The following is a 19,030-nucleotide window of genomic DNA, read 5'->3' as shown; positions in this document are numbered from 1 at the left end:
AGGATTATTTTTCCCTACAAGCATTCCTTTCACTTGTCTACATTAAATTGCTTCTGCCATTTAGATATCCAGCCTCCTACTCTTACAAGGTCCTTCAGTTCTTCACAATCTGCTTCTGTTTTCTGTCCCCCATTCCTAACAAATCTGTTTTGTGTCATCTGCAGATGTGGTCACGTCACTTGTTGTTCATAAACATAAAAAAAACATAAAAACATAAAAATATGCCATACTGGGTCAGACCAAGGGTCCATCAAGTCCAGCATCCTGTTTCCAACAGTGGCTAATCCAGGCCAGGCCATAAGAACCTGGCAAGTACCCAAACACTAAGTCTATTCCATGTTACTGTTGCTAGTAATAGCAACTCAATTAATAGCAGGTAATGGACTTCTCCTCCAAGAACTTATCTAATCCTTTTTTAAACACAGCTATACTAACTGCACTAACCACATCCTCTGGCCACAAATTCCAGAGTTTAATTGTGCGTTGAGTAAAAAAGAACTTTCTCCGATTAGTTTTAAATATACCCCATGCTAACTTCATGAAATGCCCCCTAGTCTTTCTACTATCCGAAAGAGTAAATAACCGAGTCACATCTACCTGTTCTAGACCTCTCATGATTTTAAACACCTCTATCATATCCCCCCTCAGCCATCTCTTCTCCAAGCTGAAAAGTCCTAACCTCTTTAGTCTTTCCTCATAGGGGAGCTGTTCCATTCCCCTTATTTTGGTAGCCCTTCTCTGTACCTTCTCCATCGCAACTATATCTTTTTTGAGATGCAGCGACCAGTATTGTACACAGTATTCAAGTTGCGGTCTCACCATGGAGCGATACAGAGGCATTATGACATTTTCCGTTTTATTCACCATTCCCTTTCTAATAATTCCCAACATTCTGTTTGCTTTTTTGACTGCCGCAGCACACTGAACTGACGATTTCAATGTGTTATCCACTATGACGCCTAGATCTCTTTCTTGGGTGGTAGCTCCTAATATGGAACCTAACATTGTGTAACTATAGCATGGGTTATTTTTCCCTATATGCATCACCTTGCACTTATCCAAATTAAATTTCATCTGCCATTTCAATGCCCAATTTTCCAGTCTCACAAGGTCTTCCTGCAATTTATCACAATCTGCTTGTGATTTAACTACTCTGAACAATTTTGTATCATCTGCAAATTTGATTACCTCACTCGTCATATTTCTTTCCAGATCATTTATAAATATATTGAAAAGTAAGGGTCCCAATACAGATCCCTGAGGCACTCCACTGTCCACTCCCTTCCACTGAAAAAATTGCCCATTTAATCCTACTCTCTGTTTCCTGTCTTTTAGCCAGTTTGCAATCCTCTCATGAGGGACTTTGTCAAACGCCTTCTGAAAATCCAAGTACACTACATCTACAGGTTCACTTTTATCCACATGTTTATTAACTCCTTCAAAAAGGTGAAACAGATTTGTGAGGCAAGACTTGCCTTGGGTAAAGCCATGCTGACTTTGTTCCTTTTTCCAGATCATTTATAATATGCATAATAGCACAGGAGCCAGTACAGACTTCTGGTACACTCTCTTTTTACCCCTCAGTCATATAATAACCTAACTGAATCCATAGTTTGTTTTTTTTGCTTCGCATGTACTTGAAAAATATTTTATTAATTGCTTTTACCTCTATGGCAAGGTTATTTTCAAATTCTCTCTTAGCCTGCTTAATTACTTTTTTACATCTAACTTGCCAGTGCTTATGCTCTTCCCTGTTTTCCTCGTTTGGGTCTGCTTTCCATTTTTTAACTTATGTCTGTCAGCTTTAATTGCCTTTTTCACCTCACTATTAAACAGGCAGTCATTTGTTTTTCCTTCTACCTTGTTTAATCATGGACTACATTTTGTGTGGGCCTCAAAGATAGGAATTGTAAATAATATCTATGCCTCTTTCAAATTTTTAACCTTGTGAATTGTTCTTTTTATTTTTTTTCAAAATTTTTTTCTCATTTTCTCATAGTTCCCTTTTTATAGTTAAATGCTCCTGCAGTAGTTTTCCTTAGTATTCACCCTCCAGTGATTATGTCAGATTTCATGCAATTATGGTTACTATTGCCAAACAGATCCACCATCTTTATCTCTTACACCAGGTCCTGCACTCTGTTAGCTTTTTACAGTTTGTGTCCTTATTCTGGCAGGCAGTAATATATTTCAGTGTCCCATTGATTATCCTCCTCCTAACAGGTCTCCGAGGTGTATATTATGTCTCTCTCTTCCTTTAGTTCCATACATTCTAACTCTTCAGTCTTATTTTTCAAACTTCCGACATTTGCATACAGACCCTTTTGAAATAGATGTATTTTTATTTCTATGTTTATATGTGCTTATGATCAGATGATACAGACAGTTTGGAGTCAGTTTGATCTGCAGGCTTTGAGTGGTTACTAGTGAAGGTTTGGTAGAAACAAAGTGTAACTGAGTAAGAAAGAGAGACATATCAGGAGTGAAAGGTATCATTAACTATAGGTCTAGCTTATGGGCACAGAATAAAGAATATGGGATTAGTATTACTATGTATACAGTTAGCCATTATGGCTAATGGTATGGGGGCATTGTATGATATATCAAATATGTGATGGTAAAATTAGAAATATAAAGAAAGGCCAATGATAGCTCCAAAGCTAAATTCTGAAGGATTACTATTTCACGCTTATGGCATCTGTTACCATAATTATCATTGCAGGTGATATTAGTGAATGATTCTAATGCTAAGCATGTAAAAGGTAACATAAAAAAAAGAACCTAACAAACCCAAAAAGGTTAAAGCAAAGAAACCACGCGTTTTTTTGCATAAAATATTCATAACTGTAACCATGAAGGAGAGATGAACATGTGCCATGGATGGTCTATTGTTTCTCTGTGTGTGCGTCAGGACTGGTGGAGAAACATTCATTCTGATTACAAAACAGGCAAGCAATTCACAGTATGTCCCATTATTTTTCAGCAGTGACTCTTGCAATATGCTGCAGTATGGATAAAAGTACAGGGTGAAAAATCCAAACTTTAGCACTGGTTCTTTGTACATGGTACTGTTCTACATGTATTCAGTATTCTAAGCACATCTTCTGAACTCTTTTTCAACATAACTATTAACAGACTAATTTATTCCTCTACCACCTATCCAATAACTAAGGCAGCTCCATATCGTTAAACTTATAAAGTCTCTCTCCCTGTGGCTTTCTAGGCAAATGTTCTACATCTTGCTATGACATCTTGCTATGACATCAGGTTCTTTCACTAAATAAATACAATAACAGGAATAGAAAATAAGAAGAAACTTATGAACATGATGGGTCTTGTGTAGCAGATGCTCTGGTCTGATGGAGAAATTTGCTGTAGCTGATCGGGACCATGCATTTTCAATCTTGTCTCCCATTTCTTGTAGTGAGATCTCAGCGTTAATTAGACATTCAGATTAATAAGCACATCTGCCTGATACAGAGATGAAAAAGGAGAGAATAGGCAAAAAGGGTCAATAAAATATTATATATATCCAAAGAAAATAAGAAACGCAGGCTGCTGTCTATATTTCTGATAAGAGCCTCTCATATTCCTTAGGGCAGTTTTAGTCTAACCAGCGTAATCGTAACCCATCTTTTGAAGTGAGCAGCGGTTATATGGTCTAACATTCATTCTATAGGATAGCGCTCTATAAAAGTGCATAGAAGGGCTAACAGTCATATGGTTAAAATACTCTCGGGTAAAGAATTTCTATAGAGCATCTTTGAAAGAAAGGAGACCTCATTAAGGTACAGTTTCTGTAAAAACTCTATGATACCCATTAGGAGGGGGCATAGCTCCCTCCTTATCACTTTGACAAATTGCAGATCTTACTTTTGTCCAGGCAGAGCTTGGAAGTACATAGGAAATTCACTAAATTCACTTCATCTGCAATAAAAGTTAACATACATTTCTACATTCTTAACTCTTTGTCTGACTGTTTAGAACTTTTAAACAGAAAGCAAATTCTATGCTTTAGAAACCAATGTTTTCTTCTGTTTGTATTTGTGTAGGAAAGGCAATGTCAGACTTGTGTATCTCCCACTGTCCCTCTTCCTTGCTAGCTCCATTCCCCCTGATCAGTTAACTCTTCAGCTTCCTGTGTCTTTTTAGGTTCTAAAGCACTGGTAATCAACTCTACAATATCAGAAGGATTAATATCCTCGTTTGAGGGATTTCTTGTCCCTTTGTGACCAGATTCTGCATTTCTGCATAATTATGGGTTTCAACTGCAAATGCACATGGACACTGAGCACAATTTCCCAGATTTGACAGCAGTTCTTCAACTTGGTGCTGTAAGTCAGTCACACCCTTCTTAAGTATATCCTGACAATTAAAATGACATGGCAGACAGACAAAAGCATCAAGCATGCCTTCAAACACTCCCTGACCCCTTTTGACATATTGGGAGAGACAGGAAACTATTTCAGAGGCCAAGTCAGAGCTCTGTCCCAGCCTTATATTCTCTGTCACATCAGCTGCCTCTGTTTGGCTCAGTAACTGTGCTGCAGCATTCAATTTGTTGTGACTGGTCCAGCCATATACAATAGCAGAAACCTGGTCAGTGGAAACATTGCTAGACTTAAACTTGATCCAAGTATTAACAGCAAAAACGACACATATCCGTTTTGTCACTCTCTGCCACTTACTTACTGTATAGCAATATAACAAACAAACTAGGAGACAAATAAACACCACTTTCATCCTTGTCGCCAAATGTAGTGGGCAGGAAAATTGATTGATGATTATTTTGTCATAGATTACACATCACATTTATTTATAAGCATAGAAGTTTTACTTATAAGTTTGAGAATAAACAATAAAAGCATACAAGATTAGAGTTTGCATTAAAGAAAATTCACAAAATACTTCCCCTCACGGTACCCAATTTGAGTCTATATATCTTTGTAGATCTGGGAACACAGCAGGAAATCAGCAACAGCTCATCAGGCACTTCATTAACCACTGGTAATGTTCGCAAGCTATTCTTCTGAGCTATTCTTCCTCCGATTTCAAACAAATTGTCTCATGTTGCTCTTTTTAAGTTAATTCTTCTGACCTTTTCTCTAATTTCTTTTCTGGGCTATTTCCCTGTGTTATTGAGGCCCCAACTGTCTCTTATCACATCAGCAAGCAGTTAGGTGTGGCCAAGAGGCTACTGTCGTGTTTTCCTCATGACTTGTTTTCATTGCAAGCAAGCTAAGAAAAATAGCATATTTATTCTCAGAGCTTATAGGCCTTATATCAAATAATTACACTAATAATATCAGTGATTCTCTGCTTCAGTACTTCTGTCGTCGTACAATATTCTTCCGCAAGCTAACTCCATAAAATAATGACCTACATCCTATTTGCTTCACTTTATTCCTTCCTCTTTCTCTGACATTGATCTTTTCCTTTCATTTATTTTTATTTATTTTTAATTTTTATATACCGAGGTTCTTATAGAGACTATAAATCACTCTCTATTCAGGCCTAGCTAGGTATTATCCCTTCTTTCTTTCCCTCCATTTCTGGTTACCTCAGCTGTTCACCTCCCTAAGTATCCCTTCCCATTGCCAAATCTCAACCCGCCATATCCCCCTCAACAACCACCAGATATCTAGTTCTGTTGTCCTTATCCCCCAACTGCTATCTCCTTTTTGATTCTCTCATTCCCTATCATCTCCAAGCTGATTCACTCCAACTGTTCCCTTTCAAATTCTCCTATACCCATCTCTCTACCTCTCTCTCTTTGCCATTTCTCCACATCTTTTATTGTTTTGCACCTTCTCTCACCCCTCCCCATCCTACCTATCATCCCTAATGTTCTTCCCAGTCCTCACAATCTTACTCTTTTCACCTCATGCCTACCTAACAGCTTTCTATCTCTCAATCTCATCCCCTTCCTAGCTCTTCCTCCCCTTTCTTACCTCCTCCCTGCTTCCTCATTCTCATTCCTTTCCCAGTCTTCTATTTCCCCATCTGTCTTTCACTGATTCACTCACTCCCTAGTTCCCATTTTCAATCTCTGTACTCACCCCATCCCCCATCTACTTTCTTCTGTCTCTTATATCCTCACTAGCACAAGCTCCTGCCCTGCCACATACCCTTTCCCTAGCTTCAGTCCCTTTCTTCTCTCATCTCGGGTCCTCTCCTTAATCCTTTCATTCCTAATCTCTTCCCAATCTACACCCATCTTCGTGTCCTCTCTTGGTCTATTCCCGTTCTCTCCATATTTGATCTGCCTCACCCCCAGTCCTCTGTATTCTTTCAGTCTTTTCTCCATCCAAATGTGATCCTCTCTAGCTCTGTTTCATCAATCCAACTCCTTTCCAAGCTCCAGTCCTTCTTTCTATTTGTGCTCCTCTCTTTCCCTTTCACTCCTTCCCCATCCTAGGTCCTACCCCACTATCCAGGATCCTCTTTTACACGTCATGCCCCATCCTCTCCCTGCCCTCCACTATCACCCCATGTAGGTCTCCCTGTTATTCCCTCATCACCCTAGGTACAGTCTCCCAGCCCCTTACCCTATATAAAGTAGATCTCCTGCTCTGTATCCTGATTCCTGTTATTTTAAATCTCCTCCACTGTGGCTGTATATCCTTTTCTTCTTTGGGTCCCCTGTAACCAGCAGGAACAGTTCTTAACAGCAGGTCAGCTTCTGTCATATGGGGCCAGGCTCACAGTGTGAGCTGAGAGATCCCATAATCTCATTAGTCTTATCACAATGTAGCAGAGAAAGCTGATCAGCTTTTAAGCAGTGCACTGCTTCTCCTGTCAGCCACACACATGGCTGGGGTTGTGTGAAGGTGTTCCTCACCCACCAGGCTTTGGGGAGGCTTAGCTACCTCAACCCTCATCTTATATCGGGAGCACTCATACTTCTCACCAACAGGTAGAAATCATATAATGGCTCTCAATGTAAAAATTGGATAACCCTAAACTCACTGCTCGACTTCTATCTGCATATTAATTTGTTGACTTGCTAAAGTCGGAAAAGCTGATTAAGGAGTTGGGTATATCTCAATTTAAGGGTTGTTACATTTGACTACGGCTTTTACATTTATGTACTAAGTGTCTTGTATATCTTTGGTAATCCGCCTAGCATGATAGGAGGAATTTTAAATAAATACATGACTTTTTAAAATGTGATTACTAGGAACTAATGTTAGCAAATGAACAGTAACAGGGCTAAATATAGTCAATCACTAAATTCAGGGTTAATTAATTGTTATTCTAAACTGCTAATTGACTCTAACTTTGAAGATTGAGGGTAATAATCTATCTATACACCTAAAAATGTGACTGGGGTGGGTAGGAATCAAACCAGTGACGAGTTGTCCAGGAATCAGAACTCTTATCTTCTTGGATCAAGCAAGTGACCTTTGCAAACTCACACTTCTAACACTGGCAAACAAATACTAGCTTTTCCTAGCTCACAGAATTAATCAGTCTGTAGATCCGCATCTGCAGCTTGTCACTCTGAGAGGCCCGCATGCCACTCCTTACTCTTCTGCCACCTACAGTTATGGAATGTGCCAGTCCTCACAGCCCCTGACTGGCACATTCCATAGCTACAAACTTAAGAGGGTGCATGACACTAGGGCAATACCATCTCTGAGTCACACCATGGGGTTAATTACGGTATATTTTTAGTTAGAGACCATAGGGCCAGCAGGACTTACACCCATGTTTGCTAATTCCTCTTCTCTTGGAAACACTTTCTAATATCCATTCTGACTCAGTTACTCTTCAGTATGGATTATTCACTGTAGACATGGGAGGATTTTTGAGTAGCTCATGTGTGAGCTTTTAGTGCACGTGCTTTACTGCTCATTTTGAAATCCCTTTGAATATTAGGTAGTGTAAAGTCTGTGCACCGAAAGCACCATGTGCTTGGCGCTTTCTGTTTATGCGGGATAGGGGGGCAAAGACATTTTAAAAAAGTATTTAAACAAGCTTTATTTACTGCATAAAGCAAATCCATTGTACTAAGCAGTTTACAAGTATACATATATCACTTAAAAACATATAAACAAATAAGACAGTAAAAAAAATAGTATGTGTACATTTAAGAATGGAATATACATCTGCTGTTTTCTGCCCCCAGGAAGGTCTCCTCACGCTGTGGAGTCCCGCATGCACTTAGGGTAATTTCAGACAGGCCAGTTCACCCTCTCCTTGCACACAGCGCTGGTTCTTTGGGATCATTCCTGTCTGAACGAGAGTCCCTGCAGAAATGTTCAGGGGACAGAGTGCCTGAGTGGTGTCACTAGAGTCCTCCTCTTCTGTAAGGATTTATGGCAGAGATCTTTTCTGTGACTTTACAGGGACATCCTTATCTTTAGGCAGCAATCCTGCTTCAAGCATTAGCAGCTTGCTGGTTGTGCCTTCATGCCCTTCGACCTTTCCCTGGTCACAGTCTCTTTTTAGGTAAGGGTGTGTAATGAGGTTGTCTAAGCAGCAGGGCGTACGGCGCGTTTGCCACCTTTCTCTGTCTTCCCTTTCCCTCTCTTTCTGGAGGTATATTCCTTTGTTCTTCCTGGCACTTTCCTCCCAAGTGAGCTGGAAGCTCCTTCCCCCTCTGGCCCTAGAGAGCAGACGCCAGGCTCGGGGATTAAAGCCTGCTCTTCCAGATGGCACCGCACAACCCTTGCAACTGAGCCACCGGGCTGACACTCTGCTCGCTCCCATCTTTAAACATTCATTAGCCCAAGCGTGGTATCATCGCTACCCAACTGCTTTGCTGGTTTTCTTTTAACAAATTGTGTTTGTGGTGAGCTAGCCTGCTAATCCCTTTCCACTTCCTTCTCTTTGTGATTCTTCATGTTTACACATCTGACTCTCTCTGTATCAGTGTCTCCCTTTCCTATGAGTTCAGAGGTGTTTCATCTCCTCTCTTTCTCCCAATCTCTTACCCCTCCCCATCTCATTTTGCAGTAGACGTTTTGAGTTTCTTGTTGATTTTAGAGAAATGGAAGTTGAAATTCTGTGCCAGAACATGGGGCTAATAAAACAACAAAAGAGAGAGTGTAAGCACAAAACTTCATCTAGTGAAAGCAGCAAGTATTGCTACAGTTACTACTTCGATTGAGCCATTCCTGGCTGCTTGTGGTGACAGTTCATGGATATACTGTAGATACTACAGAACTATTTCTACCTGCTGCTGCAGTAACTGAAATTCCTTACAGATTTCTGTAAAAGATGTGATTCCTCTTTATTCAGTGTTATCTGTGGTTCGAGCTTAGACTGTGATGACTGGAAAAGAACTGGGGATTCAGTTTCGGTTTAGAGTGAAAGAGGAAATGGCATGGGAGGGGTTTCCCAGCCATTGATTAACTGAAATGTAAATGGAGGACACGGCAGGATCTCCCAGCATGCAAAGTATTTACAGTCAGAGAGCTAATAACATGCATTGCCCTGAGCAGCAAAACTGCAGCAGCTGTTATTAATGGAAGGTCCTTCTCTTCGGATTAATGACTGATTTGGCTGAATATTCCGTCATTTCCTTACTTAAAAATAAAATGACTGCCACATACAATAATTTAATAACATGGGAACGGGCTAGTCTATTACTCTTAGAAGGACTGAGAACAGATTGTTCCATTATACTTTGGGGGATTATAAATATTCCATGGCACAGAATGGGAAATAATTTGCCAAGGTGAATGTATGGGGATCAGACGAGATTCAAAATGTTCTATGTAAAATCTCATTTTTTAGCTTCGGTCTGCATGCCGACTTGGGCCATTTCTAGAAAAAAAGAGATCTTGAAGCCGTTGTCCATTCTCTTATTCTAAACCATTTAGATTACTGGAATGCACTCAATCAAGGTTCACCAGTCATGTTGCTTAAATATATACAACTTCTTCAAAATATACTGCCTAAACTTATTTTCGGAGCAATGAAGCAGGACTATGTAACTCCCATACATATCCAACTGCAGCTTCCCTGTAGTGAGTAGAGTAAAGTTTAAAATCTTGAATGTGGTCTTCAAAGATTTGTAGAGGGGTAGTCTTAAATGTTTATTAGACCTCCTGCTTGAGTACTAGGGCCCCAAAATTTCATTTTCTAAATTTTCTTTTCATGGGGGCTTTGGTTTGTTTAATGTTTGTGTTGGCTCTGGTTATTTACCAAATCAAAATAAACATAACCCCCACACACCCCCAAAAAATTAAAAATGAAACGGGCCTTCTCAGGGCCCCACATACCCCTTCCATAAGAATTCTGATTAATGAAAGGTGTAAAAGGGATATTCACTCACCTCCTGCCCTTCCACCATCTCTTTAAAAATGATGCTACCCAGCCCTGAGACTGGCACCATGGTGACATCAAAATGGTGCCAATCTTAGGGCCAGCCAGCGCCATTTTGTTGTACATCCCTGGGTTTGAATATCTTTAGTTAAGTTTCAAAGTTATCTGAGTATGGGAACCCAGATAACTTTCCCTTATCTGGCAAAAAATAAACCCGAAATAAAGATTGAAGCCAAGCAGCCCTGGCAGCCTGATCCTTTATTCCCCACCCAAGTGAGATCAAAGTTGGGCCAAACTTCCTTCCCCCAAGTCCGTCCCCCCCCCCCAAGTCCGTCCCCCCCCCAAAATGCTGAAAAGTATAAGGCCTCTTGGGCTGCTCGCCGTTCCTCCTCCTGCCCCCTTCTCAAGTTGTTCAAAAATCTACCCTCACCTCCCTTACCCCCCATCAAGCCAATCCTAATCCTCCCGTCCCAATCAGCACCCCCCTTCCAAATCCTTTACTGTGACCAGGTGCTCAGAACAATTGTATGGCTCCTGGTGTGTCTAGCATTGCTCTGACAGTAACGCTGGTAACGTAACCCATATCTTGAGTTAGCAAAATAAATTATTTAGCTAACTCAGCTTGGAAACACCCATGGAACGCCTCTCATTTATCTGGATAAATTATATGCTTCTCTCTTATTCCTCTTACTACAGATTCATTTAAGTGAATTAGCTCATTAGAGAAACAAGGTGACCACACCCCTGAACTTCAGACAAGGAAGTAAACCATTAGGTGGTGCATTATAGCAAGAACAAAAGCTTGAAATAAACTGGAGAACCATTTCAGCTTAGTGCCAAGAATAGGCGAGTGCACTGTTGTATTCTGGAGGCATATGACACAGAGTCCCACAAGTTAGGAGCTAGACCCTTTGAAAATTGGCCCTTTTGAAAATTTACTAGGACTCCTAGTTTCACTAAGCACTTAATTTAGGAGCCTAAAAAGTGGGTGGCCACATTGCAATGCTGGGGTCTTGGTGGAGGCATGGGCCGATGCCGGGACCTCAGCTGAGACCACCAAAGATTAACAACAACAAAAAATGTACCTTATCTGTCGGGTATCCGATGAAACCCTGGACCTAGGCCCGACACCGTGACCTGGCCCAGAGGCAAGGTCCTGATGTCATGGCCTCGGTCCGGACTCAAGTCCGACACTGCGACCTGACCCAGAGGGTTGCAGCGTCAGGCCTGGGTTCTGGCCCTGGCCTAGGCCAAGGCCCCGGCATCAGGACCCAGCCTCCAGGTTGGATCGCAGTGTCAGGCCTGGGTCTGAGCTGAGGCTTGGGCGTCGGGACCTAGTTGCCAGACCAGGTTGCAGCGTGGGGCCTGAATCCGAGCCCCGGCCTAGGCCAAAGTTCCGGGTCAGGTTGTGGCATCAGTCTCTGGGCTTGGTGGTGGTGTTAGGCCTGGGTCCGGACCGAGGCCTTGCTTCGGGACCATGTTTCCAGGTTGGGTCAGAGCATTGGGTCTGGGTCCAGGCTGAGGCCCCAGCATCGGGACCCGGCCTCCAGGTGAGGCCGAAGCCTTGGCCTTGCATATGCCGAGGTTGTGGCGACCTACAGTGCCCTTGGCCTATGCAAGGCCGATGCTTTGGCCTGGGCCTAGGCCGAAACTGGCTGATCCCCACCAAACTGGATAAGTGGAGGCCGGGGGCAGATCCCGTCCCCGGTATTTTTTTTGGGTGGGCAGGAGGCCTCATTTTTGTTTTTTGGCAATTTTTTTAAAGGTTTTTATATTTTTATTGTTTGATTCATTTTTTCTCACAAATGAAAATGAATCAAACAGTCCGCGAACCAAAATTCATGGGAAAAACAGCCTTCCAAAAATTGAAACACATTTTTTTCTCCTGCGCATTTCTAGTATCTAAACATATATAACCTGGAGGAGAAGTGGGGGGGTATGAAAGAGACATTCATATACCTGAAAGGTATAAACAATGCACAGGAAGGAAATATTTTAAAATTCTTGAACTACAAGTCATGGTATGAGGCTCAAAGGGAGTAGACTTGGTACCAGTAAATATTTCTTCATAAAAAGGGTAGTGAATGCATGGAACAGCATGACTGTGGAGGCAAGGACCGTAACATAATTCATGAGATATACGGAGAGGATTCTTACTTACAAAGAAGTGAAAGAAAGCCAGAGATAAACTGTTCTCTATATGATTTTACAAAAAGAAACACATTTGGCAGACTTGATAAGCCTAATAGTTCTTATCTGCTGTTTGGTTCCTTGTACCAATCCCCTGAGCCATTCAGCTTTAAAAGGTAGAGTCTCGGTATTCCTGCCTCCATCGCCTTATCCATCCAGCTGTTGATTTTTCTGTTTTTCTTGCAGCCTGACTTATTTTTCTTTTTTCTCTGCATGTTCCATGTTGTTAGTGTCTTGGACTTTCATATTTCTTCCTTTTGTTCTGTTCCTCTCTAACCTTGATACTTTGTTCTCTTGCAGGTGAATGTCTAGAAAGCAACATGAGTCTGAGCGGATCTACAAGCAGCTTCCCCGGCTCCTCAAAGTAAGCAGGAAGCTCTTCCTTTAGATATTGTTTTGCTGAAATATGAGAATATATACAGGGACACTTGACAATGAAAAACTTCAGGGATGAGGGAGAGAGTAGCTCTTTTATATGTATGCCTTGATCTAGCCATCAAAGCTGAAGTTTATGTTTGTGGGGTTTTTTGTCTACGTTTATGTAATCCCTCTTCTGGTAGTATCCTAGAAGGCAGGGGTCACACTTATTTCCCAGGACTAAGTCTTTGCATGCAGTCACAAAGTTATAAGGCCCGTGGCAAAGATTCTTCAAAATGGGGGGGGGGGGAAGGATAGAACTTCATGGCCCAAAGTGCAAAGGGGAAACCTCTGAACACTTGAGTGCGGTGTTCCAAAAACAAAGTTTACTGTAGCTTATCTTCTGTGGTTATAATCAGGCACCAAGCACATTTCCTTACAATTGCAATCATGGTATGGTTTTAAATCAATCATTGTCTGGGTGACCCTCAGAATGGCAAATACTAGGATAACCCTCTTTCCTGGGTGGGAAATCAGGGCTCTTGGCAGGGAATGGTGTTGCGGTCCCAGGCTGTGCCCCGGTCCCTCCACCTACCTCAGGGATGATCTGGGCTGCTGCGATGCCTTTTCGCCCTCTACGGGCCTACCTGGTTCCTGCCGTGGTGCTCCCTCCTCGAGGGAGACGCCGCTGATGCTCCGTGGCTGGCCCCGCCCCTAGGTGCGCGCGCGTGCAGGGGCTCAACAATTAAAGGGGCCAGTGCGGGAAAGTAAAGCCCTGCCCTGAGGTGACGTCAGACGCTCCCAGGGTACTTAACCCTCAACTGGCTCCACTCCTTGCCTTGCAACGAGGTTCTCTCTTCCAGAGTTGCTAGTTGCTGTTCCTGGTTCCTGACTTCGGCTTCTGACTTCGGCTCGTCCACTGGCTTCTGACTTCGGCTCTTACTCCGGTATCCTGTCCTGTACTGTCCAGGGAGTCTCACCTAAGTCCAAGCGGCTCGGGTCCTCACGGGCTCCTCCCGGGGAGACCGCGGGCTTCCAGTGGTGAAGTTCCGGTTGGCCTCCTGGATCCAGCTTCTCCTCTCTTCAGTACTCTGGAGCTCCTCTTCAGACACCTGCCCACACGTAAGTCCAAGCGGCCCGGGTCCTCACGGGCTCCTCCTGGAGCCCGTGAGGACTCCAGTGGTGAAGATCCCTCTGGTTTCCTGGCCGGTGCTGCCTCCTGGCTTCGACATCCACTGTGGGCCTTCCCACGGTGCATCATCATCTGCCACACCAGCTGAAGGGTCCACGAATCCAACAAATGGGACTCCTATCAAGAGTCGAAAAAATACCTGAGGTCACAGTTACTAGTGCAGCATCCATTCTCCATGTCCTTTCTACTCCAGGTTGGAGATTTTCTTCCCCAAGGCCAAGGAGATATTTTATAAAGAAATTCCAAAAAGATCCACAGCACAGAAGAAGGAAAATAAAATAAAACTTCTTCCTCCATACTGCTGCTGGAATGGGTAGCAAATGTTCCACCCAAAACCAAAAGGGACAAAAACCAAAACCTCCAATCCTAGTAATGAAAGCTGTCACTGGTGAGTCACTGCTGTCCCTCCATGTGGTGTGAGATGGGAGCAGCAGGACAAGGCAGTGCCATCCTAGAGCCAGGAGCTGGGATTCACAAAAGACAGCTCCAAAAATCAACTCTTTAAGATGATGACTCCCTTCTCAATTTGAGGCAAACCCTTTGAGTCAGATAGAATAAAGAAAAAGGGCATGCCTCCTCTTCTGTGTACATTATAGGGGACCGACAGGAGCTGCCAATTCCAGCCTCCTCTTCTGTGTACATTATAGGGGACCGACAGGAGCTGCCAATTCCAGCCTCCTCTTCTGTGTACATTATAGGGGACCTACAAAATAGAACAGATCCTATTCTTCAGATCCTATGCAGACAGGAGCTACCAATTCCAGCCTCCTCTTCTGTGTACATTATAGGGGACCGACAGGAGCTGCCAATTCCAGCCTCCTCTTCTGTGTACATTATAGGGGACCGACAGGAGCTGCCAATTCCAGCCTCCTCTTCTGTGTACATTATAGGGGACCGACAGGAGCTGCCAATTCCAGCCTCCTCACAGGAATGGTATAGTCACTCCCCCTCTATCTCCTAACCTCTATCTCATGCTGTGGCCACCTAGTACAGATCCCAAGGGGTCCCTACATTTAAAGCATCAAGGCTATCTAGAATTTTTCAAAGTCAGTTTCACAAAAAAAAGTTGAAAAGTAGAAGTCTACTTTCTGGTTTTGAGTAAAATTAGTTTTAATTTACTGGCTTTGTTTTTTAATTCTTCTGTTTTGTGCTGTTGGCAGTCCTTGCAGCCCACACTTCATGGCCATATTTTTCTATTATTTATTTATTTGTTTGTTTGGTTTTTGTACACCGATATTCAACAAAAGTCATCACATCGGTTCACATATAACAAAAATGATTTAAAAAATACAATGTGAAAAGTAGAAGCAATAGTGTTATACAAAATAATGGAGAAAATTAAAGAAGACAGAAGAAAGAAAAAAAGAACAATAATTCAAATGAATTTAGGAGATAATTCTTATAAACATGTTGAAAAGCTTTCTTACAAGTTTGAGTAGAAGATTCTAGTCTTAATTCGATAGGAAGGGAGTTCCATAATATCGGGCCGGCTATTGAAAAAGCACGTTGTCTTGTTGAAATGAGACGGGATATTTTAGGAGATGGGGTTTCAAGGAGACCAATATTTGAGGAGCGTAAAATTCTTGAGATTTGAAAAAGTAGTGTTGTGTCCATCCAGTCAGTCTTGTTGTTATATAATGTTTTGCGAATGAGAGAAGTCTTGTATTGTACTCTATAAAATATTGGTAACCAGTGAAGATCTTTGAGCACTGGAGTAATGTGATCCGACTTTTTGAGGTTACTAAGTAGTCGTGCAGCAGCATTTTGCAAAAGTTGAAGTGGAGTAATGGTAGAAGCAGGTAATCCAAGGAGTATTGCATTACAATAGTCTAATTTGGAGAATAGGAGGGCTTGCAAAACTATACGAAAATCATGATGGTGAAGGAGAGGTTTAATCCTTTTTAAGATTTGAAATTTGTAGTAACCCTCTTTAATGATGTTATTAATATGTTGTTTAAAGCAGAATTCTGAATCCAAAGTGATTCCAAGGTCCCTTACATTGAGTAGAATATTTTTATTAGACAGGTAGTTATTAAGATGGATGTCAAACTCAGGAGAAGATTTATTGCAAATATAAAGTATTTCTGTTTTATTATGATTAAGGTTGAGGGATATTTGTGTTAATAATTGTTGTGTTGTATTAAGATAAGAGTTACAAAGGTTTAGTGAATTAGTAAGATAAGTATTTATCGGTAAAAGAATCTGAACATCATCAGCATAAATATAATAAGTTAATTTAAGATTTGAAAGAAGTTTACATAATGGGAGCAGATAAATATTAAAAAGTGTTGAAGATAAGGAGGATTCTTGAGGAACACCATGGGAAAGAGGTATTTGATTAGATTTGTTGTAATTAGTTTTGACAATATAAGATCTATTGTGCAAGTATGAAGTGAACCAGTGAATGGTGGTATCACATAAACCAATTTCAACTAATCATTTTAAGAGAATGAAATGATTTGCAGTGTCAAAGGCTGCTGAGATGTCAAGGAATATTAGGATGAATTTTTGGCCGTTGTCTAAGCCTTTAATAACTGTATCAGATAGCGATATTAATAGTTTCTGTGCTGAGTGAATTTCTAAAACCATGTTGAGTTGGGAAAAGTATTTTATGTTTTTCTAAATGTTCCTGAAGTTGCTGATTGACAAATTTTTCAAGTATTTTAGCTATGAAAGGGAGGTTAGAAATAGGTCTGTAATTAGTTATATTAAATTGGTCAAGGTTAGTTTCTTTAAGTGTAGGTTTGATTACGGTACATTTTAATTTATTAGGGAAGATTCCTTCATTTAATGAAAGATTGATTATGTCTGCAATAGGTTTAGCTTTAATATTAGAAATGAGTTTGAGTAAATTTATGGGGATAAAATCAATTGGGTGAGAAGCAGGATTTATTTTTAGGATAATGTTTTGAACTTCAGAGGAAGTTTCATAATAATCTAGGGCTGCTATGGCTAATTTCCATGGAAAAGAGTAGAAACAAAGGTGAAGAAACAAGTTGAAGGTGATACTTAAAAATCTTTAGCTAGCATAAGAGAGTTATATGCTCTTCATTAAGCCAGTGTAAAATGAGCTAAGGAGGATGTTTGCACTGATTTGATGAAAGGAACACAGCTCCCAAAAGCTAATCATAAATATATTACGTTGGTTCAATGAAAAGGTCTCAGCTACAACTTTTTCTTTCTGTCCTGCATAGACTCGACCACACAGTCTGAGCAGGTACAGTAAGCTTCTTTATTATATGCAGGATGCCCTTTAACCTTTGCTGACAACTTTGTTAACAAAGCTAAACATTACACATATTGAATATTATACGTTTCGTCACATCTTCCACTTTTTCTGTTGTGAAGACTTTCACATACTAGAAAAACAAATGAACAATTCTGAACAACCCTAGTGGTAAGGAGTAAGAACATAAGAAATTGCCATGCTGGGTCAGACCAAGGGTCCATCAAGCCCAGCATCCTGTCTCCAACAGAGGCCAAACCAGGCCACAAGAACCTGGCAATTACCCAACCACCAAGAAGACTGACATATACTCTAAGTAAAGCGGAAAATAAACCCAAGCACCTCTTTAAGTTAGTCTCTCAAGTTACTGGAATCCAGCAAACATTCACTGGAATCCTGATAGATTCACAGTGGAAGATTTTGCCTCGACCTTTAAGGAGAAAACTAAAAGTATTCATGCAGAATTTATTTCTGACATTCATTCACCCATGTCTGGATTACTACAAGAAGTATCTTTTTCCTGATGATCCTGGAATTGCTGTGAGCAAGTTCTCAGGATTTAACAAAGTTCCATCTGCCAGTCTGCAGCTAATCTTTAGACAGATGAATGCTTATTCCTCTGCCTTTTAAACTGTTGAAAAACCTGGACCTGGGTCTTTTCCCATATTTAATAAATATCATCAATATCAGATTTGAGCAAGATTCTCTTCCAGATATGCTGAAGACAGCAAAGGTTTGCCCAGTATTAAAAATCAAAACCTCGATCCGAACATCCCTGGCAACTATAGACTGATTTTGAATCTTCCCATTCGCTCAAAAATGGTTTAAAAAGTTGTTCTCACCTAATTCTCTTTTCCCGATAGCAGGGCTGAATTAGCCATGCTGTCATGGGAACTGTCCATCAGGGCCCAGGAGGCAGAGCTTCTGAGTAGAATACAGAGCTTTGCTCTGTGCGGCTGCGCGTGCCTTCCCGCGCAGAAAAACAGTCTCTCCTCAGTCTGTTTTTTTCCGTGCACAGGATCGCACGTGGGGCTTCACTCTCCTCAAAGCTGTACAAAAAACAGAATAATTATGTCTGAAAAACCAGGTCCGCAGCCTTCGGGGTTTAAACCCTGCGATTACGGCAAAATCATGTCCATCACCAATGGACATAATCGCTGCTATCAGTGCCTCGGGCCCGATCACCAGCAGGCCGTATGCAAATACTGTGGCAGGATGTCGCCGAGAGCCAGGCTTCAGAGGGCCCAAAAGATCGAAGCCCTCCGAGGGACGCATTTGGGGTCCTGTGCACCACCTTCTGAGGCTCACTTATCGCCGGGTCCCATGAAGCACAAGACCCAGAAGGTAAGAAGGGCAGCATCCGTAGAACCCTCCACCTCCAGGACTGGAGGATCCATCAAAGGAGGCCGAGCCCAGAGTCAAGGCAGTGATAGCTGCGACTCGATGGAGAATAATCGGCAGAGGCCACAACCAGAGTCGGAGACTCACGGAGCAGGCGACTCGCATAGGCCTGTGTCGAATACCTCCGCAGAGGCGGCATCGGCATTGACGTCCACGCTTCTGCGCAAAGAGTTGAAAAAGAAATCAAGGCGCACGCCTTCACAGGCACCGGGATCGACGCAGTTAGGAAGGTCGATGCCGTGCACGACGCATGCGTCAAAACACGCAATATCAATGCATGAAACTTCGAAGCCAATGCAAGACGCGTCGATGACAGCATAAAGGGGATCAATATCGACACAGAAGACGTCGATGACAAGTCAGAAAGCGTCAGGATTGACGCATTGCAC

The 19,030-nt window shown here is 41.9% G+C and overlaps 1 protein-coding gene across 1 annotated transcript in view; it reads left to right on the top strand.

Moving 5' to 3' along the window:
* EPS8L2 (EPS8 like 2) overlaps positions 1–19,030 on the top strand; it is a 423,360-nt gene that overhangs the window by 84,188 nt on the left and 320,142 nt on the right. Inside the window, 1 exon segment of the mRNA XM_029582244.1 lies at positions 12,766–12,829. Within this exon segment, the coding sequence (XP_029438104.1) occupies positions 12,786–12,829 (44 nt within the window). The 5' untranslated portion in view covers positions 12,766–12,785.

The sequence above is a fragment of the Rhinatrema bivittatum genome, chromosome 17 (genome assembly GCF_901001135.1).
Source record: "Rhinatrema bivittatum chromosome 17, aRhiBiv1.1, whole genome shotgun sequence".
Classification (NCBI taxonomy): Eukaryota; Metazoa; Chordata; class Amphibia; order Gymnophiona; family Rhinatrematidae; genus Rhinatrema; species Rhinatrema bivittatum.
Note: the sequence above shows the minus strand (reverse complement) of the source record. Positions and strands in the feature narration are given on the sequence as shown.